Raw genomic sequence first — 18,906 nt, forward strand, 5'->3', positions numbered from 1 at the left:
TTCCCATTCTCCCCTACAACGTTTTGGTCCCATGAGCAATGTTCCCTCTAATTTTTGACAGGCCGCGTGCACAAAAAATTTCTTCTGGGCAAATTTTTGTGCTTCTCTGCAAATTTTTGTGCGCGCGGTGTTTCACCATGTGCACGGGGATTCGGATCTGTGTGCGCGCACAGCTTAGAGGGAACAATGCCCATAAGGCATTGCACAAACTTCCCAAAACACAGGGCGGCAAGTTGCACTTTGGGGTAGCTACACGCGATGCACTGCTTTGTGCATCGATGCAGGCACTGCTAGTGAGGACGCGCTCCATCGAGACAATGAGCATGGTATAGCCACGCACAATCGCCTTAACTAACTCAGCAGTGTGGAGTCGAATTAGATAAAGTTGACTTAATTTTGTAGTGTAGACAAGCCCCGCCGCGGGTTTTAGCCTTAACCACGGAGCCAAAGTTTGGTGTCATGACCTTCCAGAGAGACCCTCACTTTAGGAGATGTGAGTGGATTTCCTGAAGTGTATTTGGACAGCTGTGGGGAAACGGATCGCTGCAGCAGCTGGAGAAATCCCTCACTGCGCACCCCCGCCGCCGCTCCTCCAGCCCTAGGGTAGCAGAAGCAGGCCGGCCCAGCGGTGCCAGCACCTCCTCCCCCAGCCACATGGCAGCAGCAGGCAGGGGCTCTCCCGGGCGCCTCTCAGCGTGCTAGAAAGAAGCCTGCACGTGGCCTGCGCTGTCTGATGAAACATCTAACGTGCATTACCGCAGCTGGGGAGGAGGAGGTAGAGCCCCGCGCCCCCTTTCGCCTCATCACCTGCTGGAGGCTTCCCCCAGCCACCCAGACAAGAAGAAGCCAGGCTGAGAGACTTGTTGCTGCGGGCTGCGCAAGAAGGACGTTTGCAAGGCTGCTCCGCTCGCCCTAGGGGCCGTTCTTGTGCACCCCAGTCTCGGAGGGCGTTGGGGGTGCGCAAGGAGTGCGGGATCGGGCCCGGCTGAAGAGCTCAATGCATAAGAAGCCGAGTTCATGCCACTCCAATGAGTGTACCCCAGGGATGAATTTGGCCCAATAAATCTCTGCGAAGATGCAAAATAAAATACCAACGGGGAGGAGGGGGGAGCGCCTAAGAAAACGTATTTCATCGCTACCCAGTGCACGCTCTGAATGTTTTCAATCAGCTCTCGCAACTGAAGCGTCTCTATTCAGTCGCGCAGTAAGAAAAGACACTGGAGATCCAAGTGACTTCACGGGGCGAGCGAGAGGGGGCGGGCTGGGGGCCGTGTTCCACCCCATTGCAGACAAGCCATTCAAAGTGATAATTCAAGAAAGCCAGCCAAGAAATGCAAAGTGAGAAAGGCAAAGATAAGCATGGTGGTGGTGGGTAGATTTGGAAAGGTGGCAACGTGTGTTTGAAGTAGATTAAAGCTGCATTCTTGTTCCCAGCCCAGACGCTGTGCGGGTGATCAGCTCCTTCCAGTGACTAGAGGATCGCTGGGGCTTCCTTCTCCTTTTTACAAAGCAACACATGGGAAGATTACAAACATCCAGATTTGTTTGCATTCCACCCCCCAGCACCCACCCCTGGGCACTAGGAATCCTCCCGAGCTGCGCTCCCAGCCCGTCTCACCCAGCGGTCAAACTAAGGTCTGCAGTGCACAGCTACGGGAGCTACACCCGTGCAGGGAGTCAAGCTTTAAGGAAGGAGCGGGGGAGGGGAGAGTTTTGTCATTTGATGTATCCCCATTCCAGCGTCTCACGTGGAAACCCCCTGCCCCCTCTTCCTGGCTGGCTCCCCCCAAATTCTAATAATCATTACAAGGTGTACACTCTCCTCCAGATCCCTTGTCAAGCAACGTGCTTTTTACAACAGGAAAGAACAGATATGAGGGGGACGTACTGGACCCCAGAATCCCCTCTTTTCTCCGTCTCCTGGTGTTGCTTCATAACCTGCAATGGCTGAGATGTTCCTTCCGAGAAGCAAGATTCTAACTGCAGTCTGTTCCTGGGTTTAAATGCTCCTGGTTGCTGATGATCATTATTGTGCAGTTTGCAACCTGCTGATGCAAGTTTCCTCACATTTTGTTCCACGACGTATAGTAGTTTAGAACGAGCACCGCCCACTACGCGTGTTGTCACAGGGGGACAGGGCTCCTATTGGTCGGGCTGGTGGACAACACCTGCTCGACTCCTTCATTCAAGTGACACCAGAGCTTCCAGGGATATTTGAGGCACCATCCTTTCCCTTTCTGGCCACTTTCAGCACTTGCACCAGCCCTGATCACATGCTATCCAGCAAGCAGATGACAAGAAGAGCAGTAGCCTCCATTTATACACCCTTTGAAAAGAAACAGAGGTGGGAAACCCACCAAGGTCTCCAGTGTGGGGTTGCAACCAGGACCATGTGTGCAGAGCTGTTAAGTAAATTAGTGACCCTGGCGTTGGTATTTGCAAGCTTTGATCCAGTTTTGGGCACAGAAGCCACCAATCCGCCGGAAGGTCCCCAAGAGAGAGCCCCTCAACAAAAAGGGCGGCTGTCTTTGCAAAATACAGGTATGTGATCTAAAAAGTGGGGGGAATGCTTGAAGAGGCAGGTCTAATTAAACTCAAATGCAAACAAACTGCATGTTACATATTGTTCAATAAGGAAGTAGTTGTAGTGAAATGGACGTGTCTTTCTGTTGTATTTACAGAGTAGTGGATAACTAGACGTGCACAATGACATTTATTTTTTTGCGTGTGACTGTCAAACATAAATCAGGAGGAAATAAGTGTTCACTCCTAATTACCTTTAAAGCGCCAGCGAGCCAAGCACGTGCTGTCCTTTGAATCGCAGAGACAAGGAGCCCGCTGCATTTAATCTCTGCTAAACAATGGTGAAACCCTTATAGATATCAATTTAGCGGCGACTGGAAAGTTATTCCGCGTGATCATAAATGGTGAAGACGCGATTTTTGTTTAAGACTATATAGTTACTTGTGGCACCGAACCAGGAAAGTGCCGTGGCCGTCCTTGCACGTTGCAGGTCAGTCCAGTTCAGTCCTTTAATTGTAAATAAACCAGTCATTCTGTGGGCAAACAAGAAACTCCAGCAGGGCAGACGCAGGCGATTTCTAATCCAGGAGATGCTGTTTGAGCAGAGGTTTAGATTTAGTCTGAAAGAGAAGGTTTCTCTATGCTAAGTACACAGTTAAAACGTGGAGGGGGGGGAGAACGTGACTGAAAATTACTAGAGCTGCTGCCTGCTTCTCTTGCGCAGAGAACCAAGTAATGATGCAATTGGCCATGGGGTTTCTCTTCTCATCCCTCCTAGTGTATTATCTGCCTAGTAGAAAGAACCGAGGCGTGCACTCTATTGGATCTTTTCCCAAGCATGGAAAGAGCGCGAAGAAGCTGTACACTTTTCTCTTTCTCTCTTACTTTTTTTTTTTTTTTTTTTAACTGTCTCAATGCTGCAAGCCTTGTTTAAACACACACACGAGCCGGAATGCACGAATGCCCATTAGGGACTGCCACATGTGAATCACGGCTCTGTGCAATTCTCAGCAAACTGGAAGCCAGGACATGTGATCCGAGAACCGTCTGCATCCAAATGCCAACAGAAGCACTACAGCTGGGCTTCCAGACCCAAAAAAACCCAAGATGCAGTTACACAACGCTTGACAAAGAGACCCCTTTTCGTTTTGTGTGCCTCTGCATCTGCAGCTTTCCATATGGGAATAACAGAATGCCGGGTCACACTGATTAACTGATTTCCAGCTCCCCTGGGTTTTGTAACTGCAAAGCCCCATGTGGCTTTTCCTGCCCTCCCCCGTCTTTTCGCTCCCTCTCCGCATCTCATAGTCTTTCTTTTTACCTGAACACAAACTCTGAAGACATTGTCTATGTCGTTATTACAGGGTGTTTGCACATATTAATTTTCTTTTTGTGATCTATTAAGAGACATTACATTGTCTCCTAACTCAGCACTTTACATCAACAGTTTTATCTCCTTTTTGTCCTAAGTGGATTAAAATTAAAAGGAAAGTTGCTGTGAGGGATTTCAGATGGCAACATGTCAAGGGGGAAGGCTGCACATGTTTTAAAAGCATGCTGTGGTTTAGAGAGGGCTACATCCCAAAAGTGAGCTTTAATTAAAGGTGCCACTCGTAAATGAGTACAACAAATTCTTAGCATCCTCAGTTCTACTCTAAAAGCTGCCCCTATTTGACTTTATCCTTAAGCTTCTCACCAACCACCTTCCTTTTGGCAACATTTTTTTAAGGATGGGCAAGGAGCTGCCTTGTTAAGATTTTTATTTGAAGGTGTCCGTCCAATGTCTGAAGCAATATTATTTGCTTCAATATTGTATAAAGTTTAGAAGGAAAAAATAACAGATTCACTATGCATATGGCTGAAAGTTCTATTTGACTGTTGCATTCAAATAATCTGAATTTTTTGATGGTATTGAGGATGGCGGGGAGAGGGCTCATGCAACAAGGGGCTCTGTCCCCCACTGAAAATTAGTGGGAGTTTTGACATTGACTTCAAAGACAGCAGGATTGGGGCCCCCAAGGATCAGAAAATAGTGGTGTGATAATCACCAGACACTAGTTCAGAGTACTAGACAAAACAAATTCTAGCCTGATCCTGTAGTTCTCACTCGGGCAAAATTCCCATTTAAGTTAAGGAGGGACTTTGCGAGAGTAGGAATTGTAGATCTGGCCCATCATATGCTCTGAAAGAATGAAACAACATTAGATATTTTCAAGTGACTATAGCTACGATGTAAGTGGAGTGAATTTGGCATTTACTTTTTGGATCTCATATTCATAACAAAATGCATAAAAATGCTGGCCTAATTTCTGCAAAAAGTGGATATGCGGTGAGTACAGGAACTGTTGTCTCATGTGCTTTTTCTTTTGAACTGATGATCTTAGCAAAATAACTCTTCTCCCCCCCCCATCTATGAATATTTGTACAAATTAACCATAATCAATGGTCATTTTAGCTGAAATCCAGCACTGCCTGGTTAATGCTGGCGATGTGGGATGTGGAGTGTTTGAATGCTTTGAAAACAACTCTTGTGAGATCCGAGGCTTACATGAGATCTGCATGACTTTCCTACACAACGCTGGAAAATTTGATGCCCAGGTAACCCAAAAAAAAGGGTGAAATGCCCAGAAGTGTATGTTTAGAAGGTGCTATATTTAATTTAATGATTTTTTTTTAAATACATCTTTAAAATAAGTCTTTAATTAAGGACCAGATCTGCTCTTCCACATGCCCAACTCCCATTTCCTTTATTGAGAATTGGATGCGTACAACCAAGGGCTTGATTCTTTCTGCTCCCATTCAATTCAATGGAAAAACTTCCATTGACTTGAATGGTGCTGTATCAAGCCCCAAGAACAGAATAACATATGCATTATGTTTAAGTTGTCTTATGCTACAGACATTCTGTTTCCTACCAAACTGTACCTCCACCTAAGAATTTTTTCCTAGTGGGCCTGTGATAACAAAAATGGAATGGTGATGATGCCATGAATGGATCCTGCAGTCCTCACTCAGACAAAACTCATGCTGCATTCATTAAGGACTGTAGGATTGATCCTATTGACACAAATGGGCATTCTGCCAATAGGCTGAAATACTGTAAATTCTTCGAGACACAGTCAGTATTGTGTATGTATCATTTTATTGCTTAAGTGACATATGCATATATGATGATAAAAATATCTCTATATCTCAACTGAAGAATCACACTTAAGCATTCCCTATGCAAATCTGATCAAATTAATTCAAGCGGGTTGATGGATACACTTTTCCAAACCATCTAAGTGACTTAGGAGCCTAAGTCCCATTTTCAAGTCACTTAGGCATGTCTGAAAATTTTATCCAATGTGAGCTTGTTAAATTATTTTCAAGAACTACACACAACTAGCACAGGCATCTCCAAAAGCTGCTGTATTCAAATAGTCCTTTGGCTCAAACACTGACAATAAAATACATTCTTTAGGCAGTATGCGGTATTAAGTTTGTCTCCTTCATTTTCTCCCCAGACAATTTAGGCATCATTGAAGCATCCTGTTATTATGTCTCGTAAACCTACTCTCCCATTTCAGTGTGGAGAGAAGAGAACATTACGACGGGCCAGCGGCATTTGGCTTGACGCGTGCAGTTTACAGCATAACTTTACTGATGTCACCCAGCTGTAGGCTAATGGCACTTTATACAGCATAGAAGAAAGCAGAACCGTCTTGCAGATCCAGCTGTTCTATTTAGTTGGGCCATGGGACCAGACCTAGCAGAAAACAAATTCCCCTGTGCTGGAGATTTTAGGCTGAGATTTGCAAAGATACATAAAGGATCTGGATGTCTATTAAAATTGATGGGAACTGTGTGTCCAGATCCTCTGGGCATCTTTGAAAATCTAAGCCTTAGTTTCCAGGCAGCTGCCAGAGAATGATAATTAGAGATTATTTTATTTTATACATTATATATTATCCACAAACAAAAAGTTTATGGAAGTAAAACCATGGGAAAACCAAACACATATATGAAATTATTGCATAAAAGCCAGCAAACAATTGCTCCATTGGACATGTTCATATCTTTAAAGAGAACAGGGGCTATTTTACATTCAGATTGTTTCTACTGCAATGCAAAAACACTGGGATCCATGGGAACAAACTGTCCTCTAAAATATACATGTGTAATTCCCATTAACTTTAATCTCTTCTCTTCAGTTTCTTTTACTGGCCTTATCACCACAAGTTCCAGAATCCTATCTGACATGACTACCGTTTGTCACATGTGATTCTCTCTTTTCCTTATCCCCCTTTTTTTCTCCAATGGCAAAAATGTGAGACTGTTTTTTTTAAAAAAAACATTATTTCTTCTGTCTGTACAGTACTTAGTTAAAGTCTACTGTGTTATCTGTATTTGTTGCTGAATGCAAGGTCAAAGAAGTGCACCTGGCACTTGGAATGGACGGCGGTGATGTTTGACACAGTACTTCGATCAGTGGGGAGCATGTGTGTCTTGCTCTCAGATTTGTGTGAATCTGGTGTAACAATTGATCTCAGTAGAGTTACACAGGTGTAAATCTGGAATCAGTGAGAGCAAAAATTGCCCCATTGATCACCCATCAGCTAGGATAACCTGAGGCTAATAAAAAATGGGGCAACACAGGATTGCTACCATCCAGCTGTCACTCAACAAGAGAAGAAAAGCTGAGCATAGTTGCCAAGAGAATTGTGACATACATATACAGTAGGACTGGCAATAATATCTAATGGTGGAAAGAGGAAAGGATAGTGATGGGGGATGGGCATGCCTTGAATATTCCTCTGTAAAGCAATATGAGGAGAGCATGGAAGATGATTAGGGACATTGCCTAAATAGCCTTTATTGTCTTTAATACATATATATTTGCTTGTGAAGCCTTCAGATTGAAATGTCTTCCCTCCAGCAGACACAAACATTGAGATGTTATCGTGGGTGGCTTATGAGAGTGGGCTGGTAGCATTGATTTGGGGACTCTTTTGTTGTGAGGATGGGAGAGGGAAACAGGAAACACTGAAGCCAGTGGTTTCCTTAAGGGGACAGGGAGTGCTTCTATAAGAGCTATGTGAACTTTGCAAACTGATAAGGAAAGGTAGTTTTGGTATGACTGACTGTAAATATCCCCTTTGTGGTCCTGGAGACTCAAAACACATTCGGTCACTCTCATCAGTGATGTAAGCCCAATGTAGTCCATGGTGACAGACCAGGAATGAATTTAGTCCATTAAGTTGGGCTCTCTGTTGTTTAGAAATGAACCCTCTTCTTTCTCTCCTAGACCAACAAGGACAGGGGTTGTGGTAGAGGCAGGGCACTCAGTGCTGAGAGGAGGCAATGAAAGCATCACATAACCATGGAGAAACCATGGAGAAAACCAGACACAACCAGCCTAGGAACAGCATCCAGCCTTTCTAGAATGGCAGGTCAGGACAACCTGACATGGCCTTTAGGAGCAAAGAAATAAAACGGGGGAGACATTAACAAATAGCCTTAGCAGTCTAATAACCCTTGACACTGTCATGTGGAGGAGTGGCTAGTTGAGCATAAATCACCTGATGTGCTTAACGGACGCAAATACAGAACTACTCCGTTTCTTATCTTCTCAGGGAAAATCCTTCATTAAAGATGCTCTGAAGTGTAAGGCTCACTCCCTGAGACACAAATTCAGCTGCATCAGTCGCAAGTGCCCTGCCATTAAAGACATGGTGTTCCAGTTACAGCGGGAGTGCTACCTGAAACACGACCTCTGCTCTGCCGCCAAGGAGAATGTCCAAGTCATTGTGGATATGATTCACTTCAAAGACCTGCTGCAACACGAGTAAGTATGAGTGTGCAAGGAGCCTAGTATTGTAGTGAGGGTGAGGGAAGAATTTCACCTAAAAATACATGTCATCTATTGGGTTGTTTATTCATTCCCCCAGGAGACAGGAAATCCTGAGTTCCATCCCATCTAATTGTGTCCTTGAGCAAGTCACTTAACTATTCTGCCTCAGTTTCCCATCTGTCAAATGGGGATAACTCTTTTTTCGTAGAGGTGCTGCAAAGACTAGTTGATATTTTACAAAAGTGATGAGTATTATCTTACACAGACATGACCATGGGAGGGAAACAAATGTGTTGAAGTTGGATCGATTTTTTTAGTTATGACATTATTTGTTTCCAGAAGTACCCACAATGTGCCAAGCACTTTCCAAAAAAAAAGAAGGCTCAGTTCGTGCCCCAAAGATCTTGTATTCTAAAAGAGAAAACTAACTGACCGAAGAAAGAGGGAAAACATAAGTGAAGTGGTCAAGATGGTATTTACACTAGGTAATAATAGTTTGATGCCACAGTTCTATTTTATAAATAAATAGACTGTCCCCAGGTATCTGCAGCTGTTACTGAAATGACAGATGTCATACTCTCCCCTCATCCAAACAACATAATCTTGCATGAAGATTAATTGCAGTCCATTTCTGATTTGCTTTATGAAATTCCCAAGTATTCATATCCCTAAAGTATCTTGTTGTTGCTGTTAGTCAGAGAAACTGACTAGACCTTCATGAAGAAAAGCTCCCATACTCCTATTCACATCACCCCATATGCTTGCCAAGGAAATGTCTAAGCACATAAATGCATACAAAATGGAACATCAGAGTCTAGATTTTCAGTAGTTCCCCTCTTTTCAGAGTACAGTTTACACCTGCAATGAATAGCTGGGATAAGTCTTAGTAATAACACATCTAAACTACTAAATTGCAGGAACAAATCAGACACAGACTACTGTGGTTTGTGCCCACCCTTCATTTGCTGGTGCAAAAATGAGAGAATACTTTTCCGCAGGTGGAAATTGCACCCAGAAACAGGGACGCTCAGCCACAGGCTGGCAGAAAAATTATCACTGGCTATCTTCATACCATACCCCGATGATTTCTCATTCCCTATCGAATAACCAAACCCTCCAAACCCATAGACAACGACAGATGATAACACCCAGCTGGTCTATAGCACTTTTCATCAGAAGATCCCCAAGTGCTTTACCAAGGAGGTCAGTATCATTATTCCCATTTTACAGGTGGGGAAATTGAGGCACAGAGCGATGAAATGACCAGTTCAACTTTCAAAGTGTATGTTAGTGTTGCACTCTTAAAATCCGAGCCTAATTCCTTTAGGTTCTGATAAAAATCCCACCCTTAAACTCCAGGTTACGCTTAAGGAGAGTGGAGCTGTGACACTAATTTACTCCATCATTAATTACAGTTTAACAAAGTAAACCCAGCCCACTGAAAGCAACATTCCTTCCATGGACATGGACCTTCCTGGAGCTAGGATCAACAGCATGGCTGGTGTCCTCGCTGTCGTTTTTGCATTGCCATTTCTGGTCTCTATCCCCATGGTGGTAGGGAATGAGAGTGCTGTGGAGGCACCAGCATGCCAGGCTTCTTCGGGGACAGTGAGGGCAAGCAGTGCATCACATTGTCTACCAGCACCGGCATTTCAGGAGCTACATTAACAGGCTGTAAATTGGCGGATACTTGTCTACAAGTAAAACTTTTTAGCTCCATAGATGAAAAGTGCTGTAAGACCAGAGTGCTTTGCCAAGGTGAATCAATGTTCCCCACTTTACACAGTGGGTAAGGCCAGAATTCTCAAAAGTGGCCTCAGTTTTTGGGTACACCTCCGGCTAGGTCAGCGAAGCTCATTTAGAGCCGTGAGTAATCAGTAAAATTCTCACTGGCTCATTTGACAGGCATATTAAAGACCATGTCCTATCCCTTCACAATTCCTGTTTCAGATAAAGACAAAACTTTAGACCAGGAAACATTATTGATGCTCATTCTCACCACCTCCTCCTGTACTATTCCAACATGAGCAGTCTTTTGCCGTATTATTTTCACCATTTTCTCTTCATGTGTAAGCTAAACAGCATCTTGTGGACAGTAAGGGCACCTCTTGGGGAGAAGGTTGGGGGAATGGAGGTTTGGATCTATTTTTTTTATTACAATGGTGAAAATGGTCAGAACAGTTGCACTTCCGGGACCTGTTGCGTTCCAAATAACTAAAAAAATCCCACCACCACCACCCTAGTCAAGAATCCAAAGATGGATTCTTTATTCCTTAAACTCCCTCCTTCAAAGAAGTTGCATCCCCAGACATTCAATTTAACAACAGAGTAAAATCTTGGAACTTTCATCCACTCTACTGTCCTGGTTTGCTAGCTCTCCTCATCCCTACCTGTCTATTTTGCCTGTTTCAAGTGTATAGCTTCAGGTACAGGGCTCATCTGGCACCCAGCACTATGTACAACTGGTCTCCATCGAAGACGACATCAGCACCACTCCATGTGCCAGATTCAACCCTGGTGTAAGTGGGCTGGGCACACCACTGAAATCAATGGAGCTGCCACTGCTTACACTAAGGCTGAATTGGGACCCTTGAGGATGCTAAAGTTGTAATTCAGGTGGTTCCTTTGACTAGAGACTTTTAACTGTGTCGCCCTTCTGGGCTCTTCCAGCCTGCCTGCTAACAGCTGAACTGTTGTCTGCTCTGTTGGCATCTTTTGGTGATACTGCCTTACCAGCGTGCTCCTACAAGTGTTCTACTTGCCCTCCCTGACACTTTGCTAAGTAAGCTGGGCATCATCTATTCACTGGCCATGTTGTGTCATATGAATGCAACACCACAGGATGTGATTCAAGTTAAAAATAGTCAGTCTGTAGTTTTCCCAGTTAGCGGATGGGTGCCAAGTGTGATCAGTATTCTGCCTGTGCTCTCAGGCTAACCCAAAGGCTTTGAGTCACTTGTCGTAGAGTGGCAATCTTCTTGCCATCTGCCTCAGTTGGGTGGGGGTGAAGATACACAGTTTAGATCCTTAGTGATCCCGTTAGCAAAGAAATGGAACCAAATAAGTCTGGATAAGACCACTCAAAATGGTAACAAACTATGCTTTCAAGGTGGACTTCAGGTCTCCTAACTACATAGAATTAAATCAGTGGTCTATTGATCCCGCTTCCAGCAGAGTCAGAAACTTGAAGCTTCAGATGAAGGCAAATGAAAGTGATAAAACCCAGAGAAACCCCTAGCCTGTTGCACAATGCTATTCATGTGGGTGGGGAAATTCTTCCCTGACCTAGGCAGGTGATTGGTTTATGCCCTGAGGCGTTAGATTTGGTTACTGTTATGTACAATAATATGAGTAACTACTAGTGTTACAATTAAATGGCATGACTTTGCAAGTCAATTTTTTGTAATCAGCTACATATTTTAGGAACTTGATGGGCCACGTGGGAAGGGAATTGGCTAATTTTTAAGGTCCCTTATCTCAGCTGACGACTAAGAGGGAGATGGAAGGAAGGAGACTGAAGGATGACCGCAATGAAACATGCATAGTCACAGAGCATTAGGTCTGCGGCAGATGTGCTGACAGGGTTTTGGAGAAAACACTATCTAGGTATTTATACCGTGCTCACGACTGTAGTATCTAATGATATTAAAAACATCTCCTTAGCTCAGGGCAAGTTTGCATATTTCCTTTTTATGTGAATGGCGTGTCCAGGAGGCTTCCCTCTGAGTTATTAGCTGCTATGGACAGCTTAAATAAAGAGGACAAACCGCTAAAAAATATACTGTGGGGAACAATCAGGTCTGGCTAGGGTGAGATGGGACCTAATTGCTTTCTCCATCTAACTTCGGTGACTTTTGGTGGTGAAACTCACATTATCTCCTCACCCTTGGAGGCTCAGGTGTATACATAGAAATTTCATTATTCTTTTTCCTTGTAGGATATTTCCTTGCCGCTGCCAGCCCTGAAGAGGGTCCAGAGACCTTGCCCCTTCCATCCCTGAAAACATAAGCAGGGTGATGCTCTGATAAATCGCCACTAGGTCAGTTAGGAGCCCCCCTTTTTCAGCCCCCCACATCCCATCTATTCTAGAGAGCCGAAGATTCTGTTTTCAGTCCCAGCTTTTGCTCTCCTACAGTCCCCAGGAGTAAAGGCTGAGTCCCATATGGGCTCCCATGTGACAGTAATTTGTAGAATTGAATAAAGTGTGTAGAGGCCAGGTGTAGGACTGATTTAATATCTGTTAGAGAAGTATCAGGAAGCAGTATCCTACCCTGACAAGGTTTGGATTCAGTCATATAATGGGTGTTTTCTGGCTCGAACTGCTCTGAAATCACAATTTCACCATTAGCCTAAGGCTATGCCTACGCTCCAAATTACTTAGGTATAACTTACATTGTGGACAGCGCTACGTTGGTGGGAGAGCTTCTCCCGCCAACACAGCTACAGCTTCTCCCAGAGGCAGGAGTTATTAAGCCAATGGGAGAGCTCTCTCCCGTCGGCATAGAGTGTCTTCACCAGAAGTGCTACCGCAGTGTAGCTGTAGTGTAGACATAGCCCGAGTAAATGCAGGACTGGAGGCAGTCCATCTCTGGGACAGTTGGTGACAGTTCTGCCCCTGCTACATGTATGTTATTTATTTTCAACTTAAAAATAAATCTTTGTGCTTGTGGCAGCCAAAAGCATCACCCCTCAAATCAGCGCAACTCTCCAGCCCATATCAACTCGGGTTCCGGGGGGGGATAGGAGGGAGAACAGGGAGTGGGTACAAAGTTCATCTTGAGTCCTCAAATGGGTGAGCTGTTCCCAATCATGCAACTGACTGATTAGACACCATGTAATCATCCACTTTTTTGTGCTTAAATACATTAGCACTATTGACTCCAAACATGCAGCAGCCTGGGTCTCCTGACTCCTACCCCCTTGTTCTATCCGGTAGACAATTCAACATTCTGCATCTGTTGCCTGTCTTAACCCAACTAGCCATGTCTCTGTAGCAGCCATGCCTAATGCAACTTCCAGGTCTGTGTGGGGGGACATTATTGTTCACTTGGTGGAGATGCTGCCAAAGGACTCAAGTCTCAGTTGTAGTAACATGTAGGATATAAAGCATGGCTGCCAGGTGAGGGAACGGCTGTACTGCATTTAAGTCTTCTATAGCATCTGGCCACTAGCTGGCAAACACAGTCTGCCCATGCAGATGCTCTGGAGTAAGCAAGAGGAGAGTGAGGCACAATGACCTCACACCCACTTGCTGATGTGTAACCTACTTGCATCTTGCGACTTGATTCTCTTTTAACTTCCCCTTCTGCTGTTTGATTTACTTCCAGGCCATATGTCGACCTGGTGAACATCCTCCTCACGTGCGGGGACGAAGTGAAAAAGGCTATCACCAGAAGCATCCAGACCCAGTGTGAACAGAACTGGGGAAGCCTCTGCTCCATCCTGAGCTTCTGCACCTCAGTCGTGCACAGCGACTCCACACTGGGTCCTGAGAGGAAGACAGGTGAAGCCACCAAAGCCTCTACCAGCCGTGGGGACATACTAGTCCACCCAGAGTCTGACCACAGGGAGAGCTCACGAGCTGCTAAAGGAGAGAGAGGTGGCAGGGCTCACTTGAACACGCACCCCCGGGTTAAAGCTGGAGCTTACAGCCCCAAAGGGGCACACGGGATCATTGAGCGGGCAGAAGAACTGTCCGATTTCTCCGACATCCGAAGGTGAAAGGAGGCACCGACTCAACCCTCCCCCTCCACCAAAACTTCCTCCATTGAGTCCATCTTCTTAGCTATGGACATTCCAAAACCTTTACCATTCAGAGGGGTGATGTCAAGCACAGGGCATTGTGGGATATGTGGACTTCAGTGATAGTGTATAGATTAGTAGAGGAGAGCAGTGGTTCTGGGTTATTGATTGTCTCCAGAGAATTTGACACTTACATAACCAATGGGTGAGACAAAATGTTTAAATCCTCCCCCCGGCTTTTAAAAACAACAGAACAAGTGGATATTGTTTTCAATTTGATTGTCTTTTTGTTGGGGAAAGGGATGTGGGGAGGGCTCAGCCAGATTTTATTTTGACCAGTCACAGCTCCGCTATGCTTAGGGGGCAGTCTCCAAGCAGATGGCAGAATCCCAAAGGGATCTTCTCTGCCCAGGGCTGTGAATGTAAGAGTTCAGAGTGGGCTGTTGTGTCACTCTAAGTAAATAAAATGTCCAGTTTATTGCACGGGGAGATTGCTGTTTTGAGCTATGTCATTTTCTCTTAAGTCCTGAGCCATTGTTCCTGTCTAGGTGACAGTACCCGACTTAAATGCCCCCTTGTATGTATTTTAACCACTGCTTAACTTTACTTTATTTATCCAGTTACTCAAAAATGTCAGTGGCCTAAGTAGCCAGTTTTGTGACCTGCTTAGCATCAAAATGAACACATTTTCCACAGACCTCCAAAGTCCCCAGGCATGTCCTCTTTCAGAACCTCCGGCTGTGCTCACAAAGGAGCATTTTCTGCAGCATTTTCCCCACCTGTGGGCAACCCAAAATGTTGGGCTTAGGCACAAACAGTTGATGTGTCCTTAAGCTTTGTGGGCTTAGGGAGTATTTTGGAGGCCTGTTGAAGATCTGTCCCTTTTATTGTCTTTGGAAGCAGCATTATGGAGTTTGCAGGGCTCTAGAGACTCAGTGTTCTAAATCTGGCCACAGGTCATGGTTTATCAAAGTGCCAAAAATGACTATGGGATAGTGAGAGATCGTTAACTTTTTTTTTTTTTTTTTTTTTTTTTTATAAACTAGCACACTGGGTAGTGACCTCCAAACCCTACAGAGTGAGTGGAATGCAGAGTGATAAGATGGGTTTGGAGAGCTTAATCTTCCTGAGTGATTTAAAGTTAGGGTGAGATGCTAGGGTGCATCCTTTCTTATCCCCATATGCAAATGTGACCCTCAATTTGCACTGCTGCAATTACGTATCCTAGGATGTTATTCTTAAAACATTGGTTATCGTATCTAAAGGCAGACAGGGGTGGGAACTTTAGTAACCTCTGTTGGGGAAGGATGATCTTTCTTCCAAGACCTATCACTCCAAGGATCTGAGCACTGGCCTTTTGCTTCAGGAGGCCTGGAGTCAAATCACCAGTGGTGGGAAGGCAGTTTGGTACAGACTGAACTAGCACAGGGAACTGACCTACATCTTTGTCACTTGGTGGGAGTGGAGGTGATTAGCAACACAGGGGATTTAGCCATAACTCCCACCGAGTCAAATTCTGCTTCTGGATATGTGTATGCGGCTCCCAGTATCTTCAGTGGGAGATTTGTGCATATATCCCTTAGCAGAATCTTGGGCATTACTCTTAATAGAAGACATGTGGGTAAATCTCCTTGGTTGGGAGGGAGCAAAGAACAACCATTAATCTGAAGAGTTACACCGTTATGCAGCCATCAACCTCTTGACCAAAAAAGACCCCGATCCTACTCCCATTGAAGTCTCTGACAAAACTCTCATCTGACCTCAGGGAATCTAGGATCAAGCCAAGAGCCCTTGAGGAGTGGGCAAGTTCCTTCCAGTGTGTGGACAAGATGACCAATCCAATCATGGCAATGGTGGCCCGTGGCTCATACACACAGAGGGTGCAACTCAGAGGGACTGTAGTTCCCTAGCTAATGTCCATGCACATATACCACTTCCAATGGTTTGCTTTGAAGGACACCCTCCCTATCCCAAAACAAAGTGTCTTGCTGCTGGTGATGCAATAGGAAAGTTTTTGGTCTCCCTCACTGTGACCTCCTCAGGAGCATCCCACTACCCCATGATGATGCATAGGCATAGTAAAGGACAAGCTGAAACCAAAAAGAGAACTGAACCATGACAGCAAAAAAGGACTTGCTATCAAGTTAATATTCTTGCCTAATTCCATTAAGGTCTCTCTCTCTCTCTCTCTCTCATTAAAGGTCTCATTCATCTATGAGAACCAAACATATAGCGATATATATACACTCTTGAATGTCTTAGTCAACATATCACCTCAGCATACATACAATTTACTTTTATTCATTCATTCTGCATGAGGAAAAGTATATATTCCTCCATCTTGTTAATTTCTTTATTGTTTCAAGGGGGCAGGGGATTTTGTATATGGCATAACATTTTTTTCCTCTGTGTGTGAAGATTTTCTGTGTTCATCTACTGATTCCACATATGCTATTATTGTAAATATTTAACATTTCTATTTATTATAGTGTCTCCATTTAAAAACCAAACACTGCTGGCTATGGTAATTTAAATGTATGTCATGACCTGTGTTGTATATATTCATGCCACTAGTATGTTTTTGTTGTTGTTTAAAGCAACGTAAATATAATTTTATACAGTTCCATAATGTTATTGACAGCAAAAATCATTTATTTATTGTTAAACCTTCTTTCATGTCTAATAAGTAGGGTGTGTTTACCTGAGAGTATGTTATCAAGACATCTACATAGCCTTAATTCTTTGTAAAATCAATTTTAAAAGAAATCTACTGTCCCCTTAGAGACCCTATGATACTTTGATCACCAGTCCTCCCAAACCTGCTGCTTGCGAAGGAGATTTAGCTTAAAAAACAAGGTCTGGATGTTTCTCTTAAGCTTTGCATCTGGAAAAAAACCACCCATAAGAGAAACTAAAAAAAGTAAAATGCCTACTGGAAAATATATAAATAACCCATCACCCCACAAAAACACTGTCCTACCTTTAAAAATGAAGTTCTGAAACATAATAATTAAAAAACTGTCCTTAAATTCCAGTTCTCTGGGAGAAAAACATACTAGTTCTATCTCATGTAGAATTTACAGCTGAATAAGCTTGTAAACATTGCATATGGATTTAGGTAAAGCTCTGTATCTTTTCACACTGCTATTATTTTTCCTGGAACACTAATAAATGTTTTGAATAAGTCTTGCTGAGATTCCTACTTTTATTTTTTAAACACAGTTCTAGCTATGTTGGTAAGAGATAAGAAGCCACTTTGAAGCTGGGCTTTTAAACAACTAGATACATTCTGTGGGCTAGACCCTCAGGTATGCCTGAGCTGCACTCGACTTACCTGAGCAAGGGAGAGGGAAGTGATTTCCTGCTAGCCCTTTCCCCCAATCGTGAGGGCTAATTTGACCCTGAAGCAAGTTAGAACAGCCTCAGGGATGTTCTAGTTTGCACCAGCTCGAAGGGTGCCCTAGGGCCATTTGCTCCAGCCACCTCCCTCCTACTCCCTGAACACATCTTTATGTCGGGGGAGCAGGAGCAGGTGAAGTAGACATGACTGCAACAGCGGTATGCAACCTGGGGGTTCCCTATGCAAGCGAGGGACTCTTCAGCTGGCTCTTTAAGCCAGTTTTCTGGCCCCTTTACACTCTCAGAGTGGGGCCAGGAGATGGCTCTTTGTTTACTCTTTTGCAGTAGAGAAAGCCAAACAGCAGATCTTGACTCCATCATTGTATTATATTAAGGGCCTGATTCTGGAGTCCTTAAACTACGCTCCCATTGATTTCAGTGGCAGTTTTGCCTAAGGGCTCCAGGGTTGTGCTAATTAGGTACATGTGATATCACTGTATAGATAAAAGAGTCCTGCTCAGTCTTAGTTATGTTTTTAAACTGTTCATCTTGAAGGGTGAGAAGCAGGTATGGAGATGCATTGGTGCTCACAGATTCATCTTTCACCTCTGGAGCCTTGGGGTCAAAGACTAGCTGCAATCAAATGGGTACATGAGGCTTGTTGGGTTTTATCCTAGTCCTCAGTAACTTAGATCAAAAAACCATTCCACAATTTGACATCCCTGGCACTTTTTGCTCAACAGAATTAACTGCTGGATGAAGCTCAATGGACCTGCAGGATGGATGCAGATTAGCATTTAGTTATGTTGCCAAAGTTGTATAGAGGAACCCAAGACTGGTGCTGCAGTCAGGATTGAGGTGCATTGGCAGAGCTGGGTAACAGGGTGTAGGGAAGCTGCCTGCATTGTCTCCAGTCCATTCTGCTTAGTTCTTCATTTTTATGACTGCTAAATTAACCCACGTGTCTTAAATATGGGACACGTTGCTTAAAGATGTGACAATTGCTGAGGATTTGTATACAGATGCAAGCCCAATGTGAGTTGCTCTATTACAGTCATTTCAGCAACAATCTGAATGTGCAGCTGTAAATGAAATCTTAGAAATCTGCTGGTCCCTGAGCAAAGCAGAGCAGCTAAATCCCAGGATTTAAAGCAAGCAAGCAAGCAAACCCCAGTTTGAACGGTCTCTATAGCTGAGATGTGGAAAAAGCCAGGCTGGTGACTTGAACTGGAGGCCAGGCCTGGAAACTATTTTTTTCCTTCTTCAGCTAGGATTATTTATGGGGCATGGGGTGGGGAAGGGGGAGAATTCCGAAAGAGCAAACCCAGGCCCTAAGGCAGGAATTGTTTATGGCTGCTTGCATTAAAAGCACATTTTTAATGCTCCTTCTGTGAGGTTTAAAAATAACTAATCCAATTTAAGCCTTTGGATAAGATGGACTTCACAAGCTTACATGTGATTTGAAGGAA

At 44.1% G+C, this 18,906-nt stretch overlaps 1 protein-coding gene across 1 annotated transcript; it reads left to right on the forward strand.

The window, feature by feature from the left end:
- Positions 1-2,230: 2,230 nt before the first annotated feature.
- STC2 (stanniocalcin 2) lies at positions 2,231-17,287 on the forward strand. The gene is made up of 4 exons (XM_077823767.1): positions 2,231-2,541; positions 4,979-5,121; positions 8,139-8,350; positions 13,684-17,287. The coding sequence occupies exons 1-4, from the start codon at positions 2,274-2,276 to the stop codon at positions 14,075-14,077; spliced, it is 1,017 nt and encodes a 338-aa protein (XP_077679893.1). The 5' UTR covers positions 2,231-2,273; the 3' UTR covers positions 14,078-17,287.
- Positions 17,288-18,906: the final 1,619 nt, after the last annotated feature.

This window comes from Eretmochelys imbricata, chromosome 8, assembly GCF_965152235.1.
Source record: "Eretmochelys imbricata isolate rEreImb1 chromosome 8, rEreImb1.hap1, whole genome shotgun sequence".
Lineage (NCBI taxonomy): Eukaryota > Metazoa > Chordata > Testudines > Cheloniidae > Eretmochelys > Eretmochelys imbricata.

Coding starts and splice junctions, on each gene's coding strand:
- STC2 (XM_077823767.1), top strand. CDS start 2,274: ATGCTATCCAGCAAGCAGATGACAAGAAGAGCAGTAGCCTCCATTTAT. Junction 5,122..8,138: donor CTGGAAAATTTGATGCCCAG/GTAACCCAAAAA, acceptor TTATCTTCTCAG/GGAAAATCCTTCATTAAAGA. Junction 8,351..13,683: donor AAAGACCTGCTGCAACACGA/GTAAGTATGAGT, acceptor ATTTACTTCCAG/GCCATATGTCGACCTGGTGA.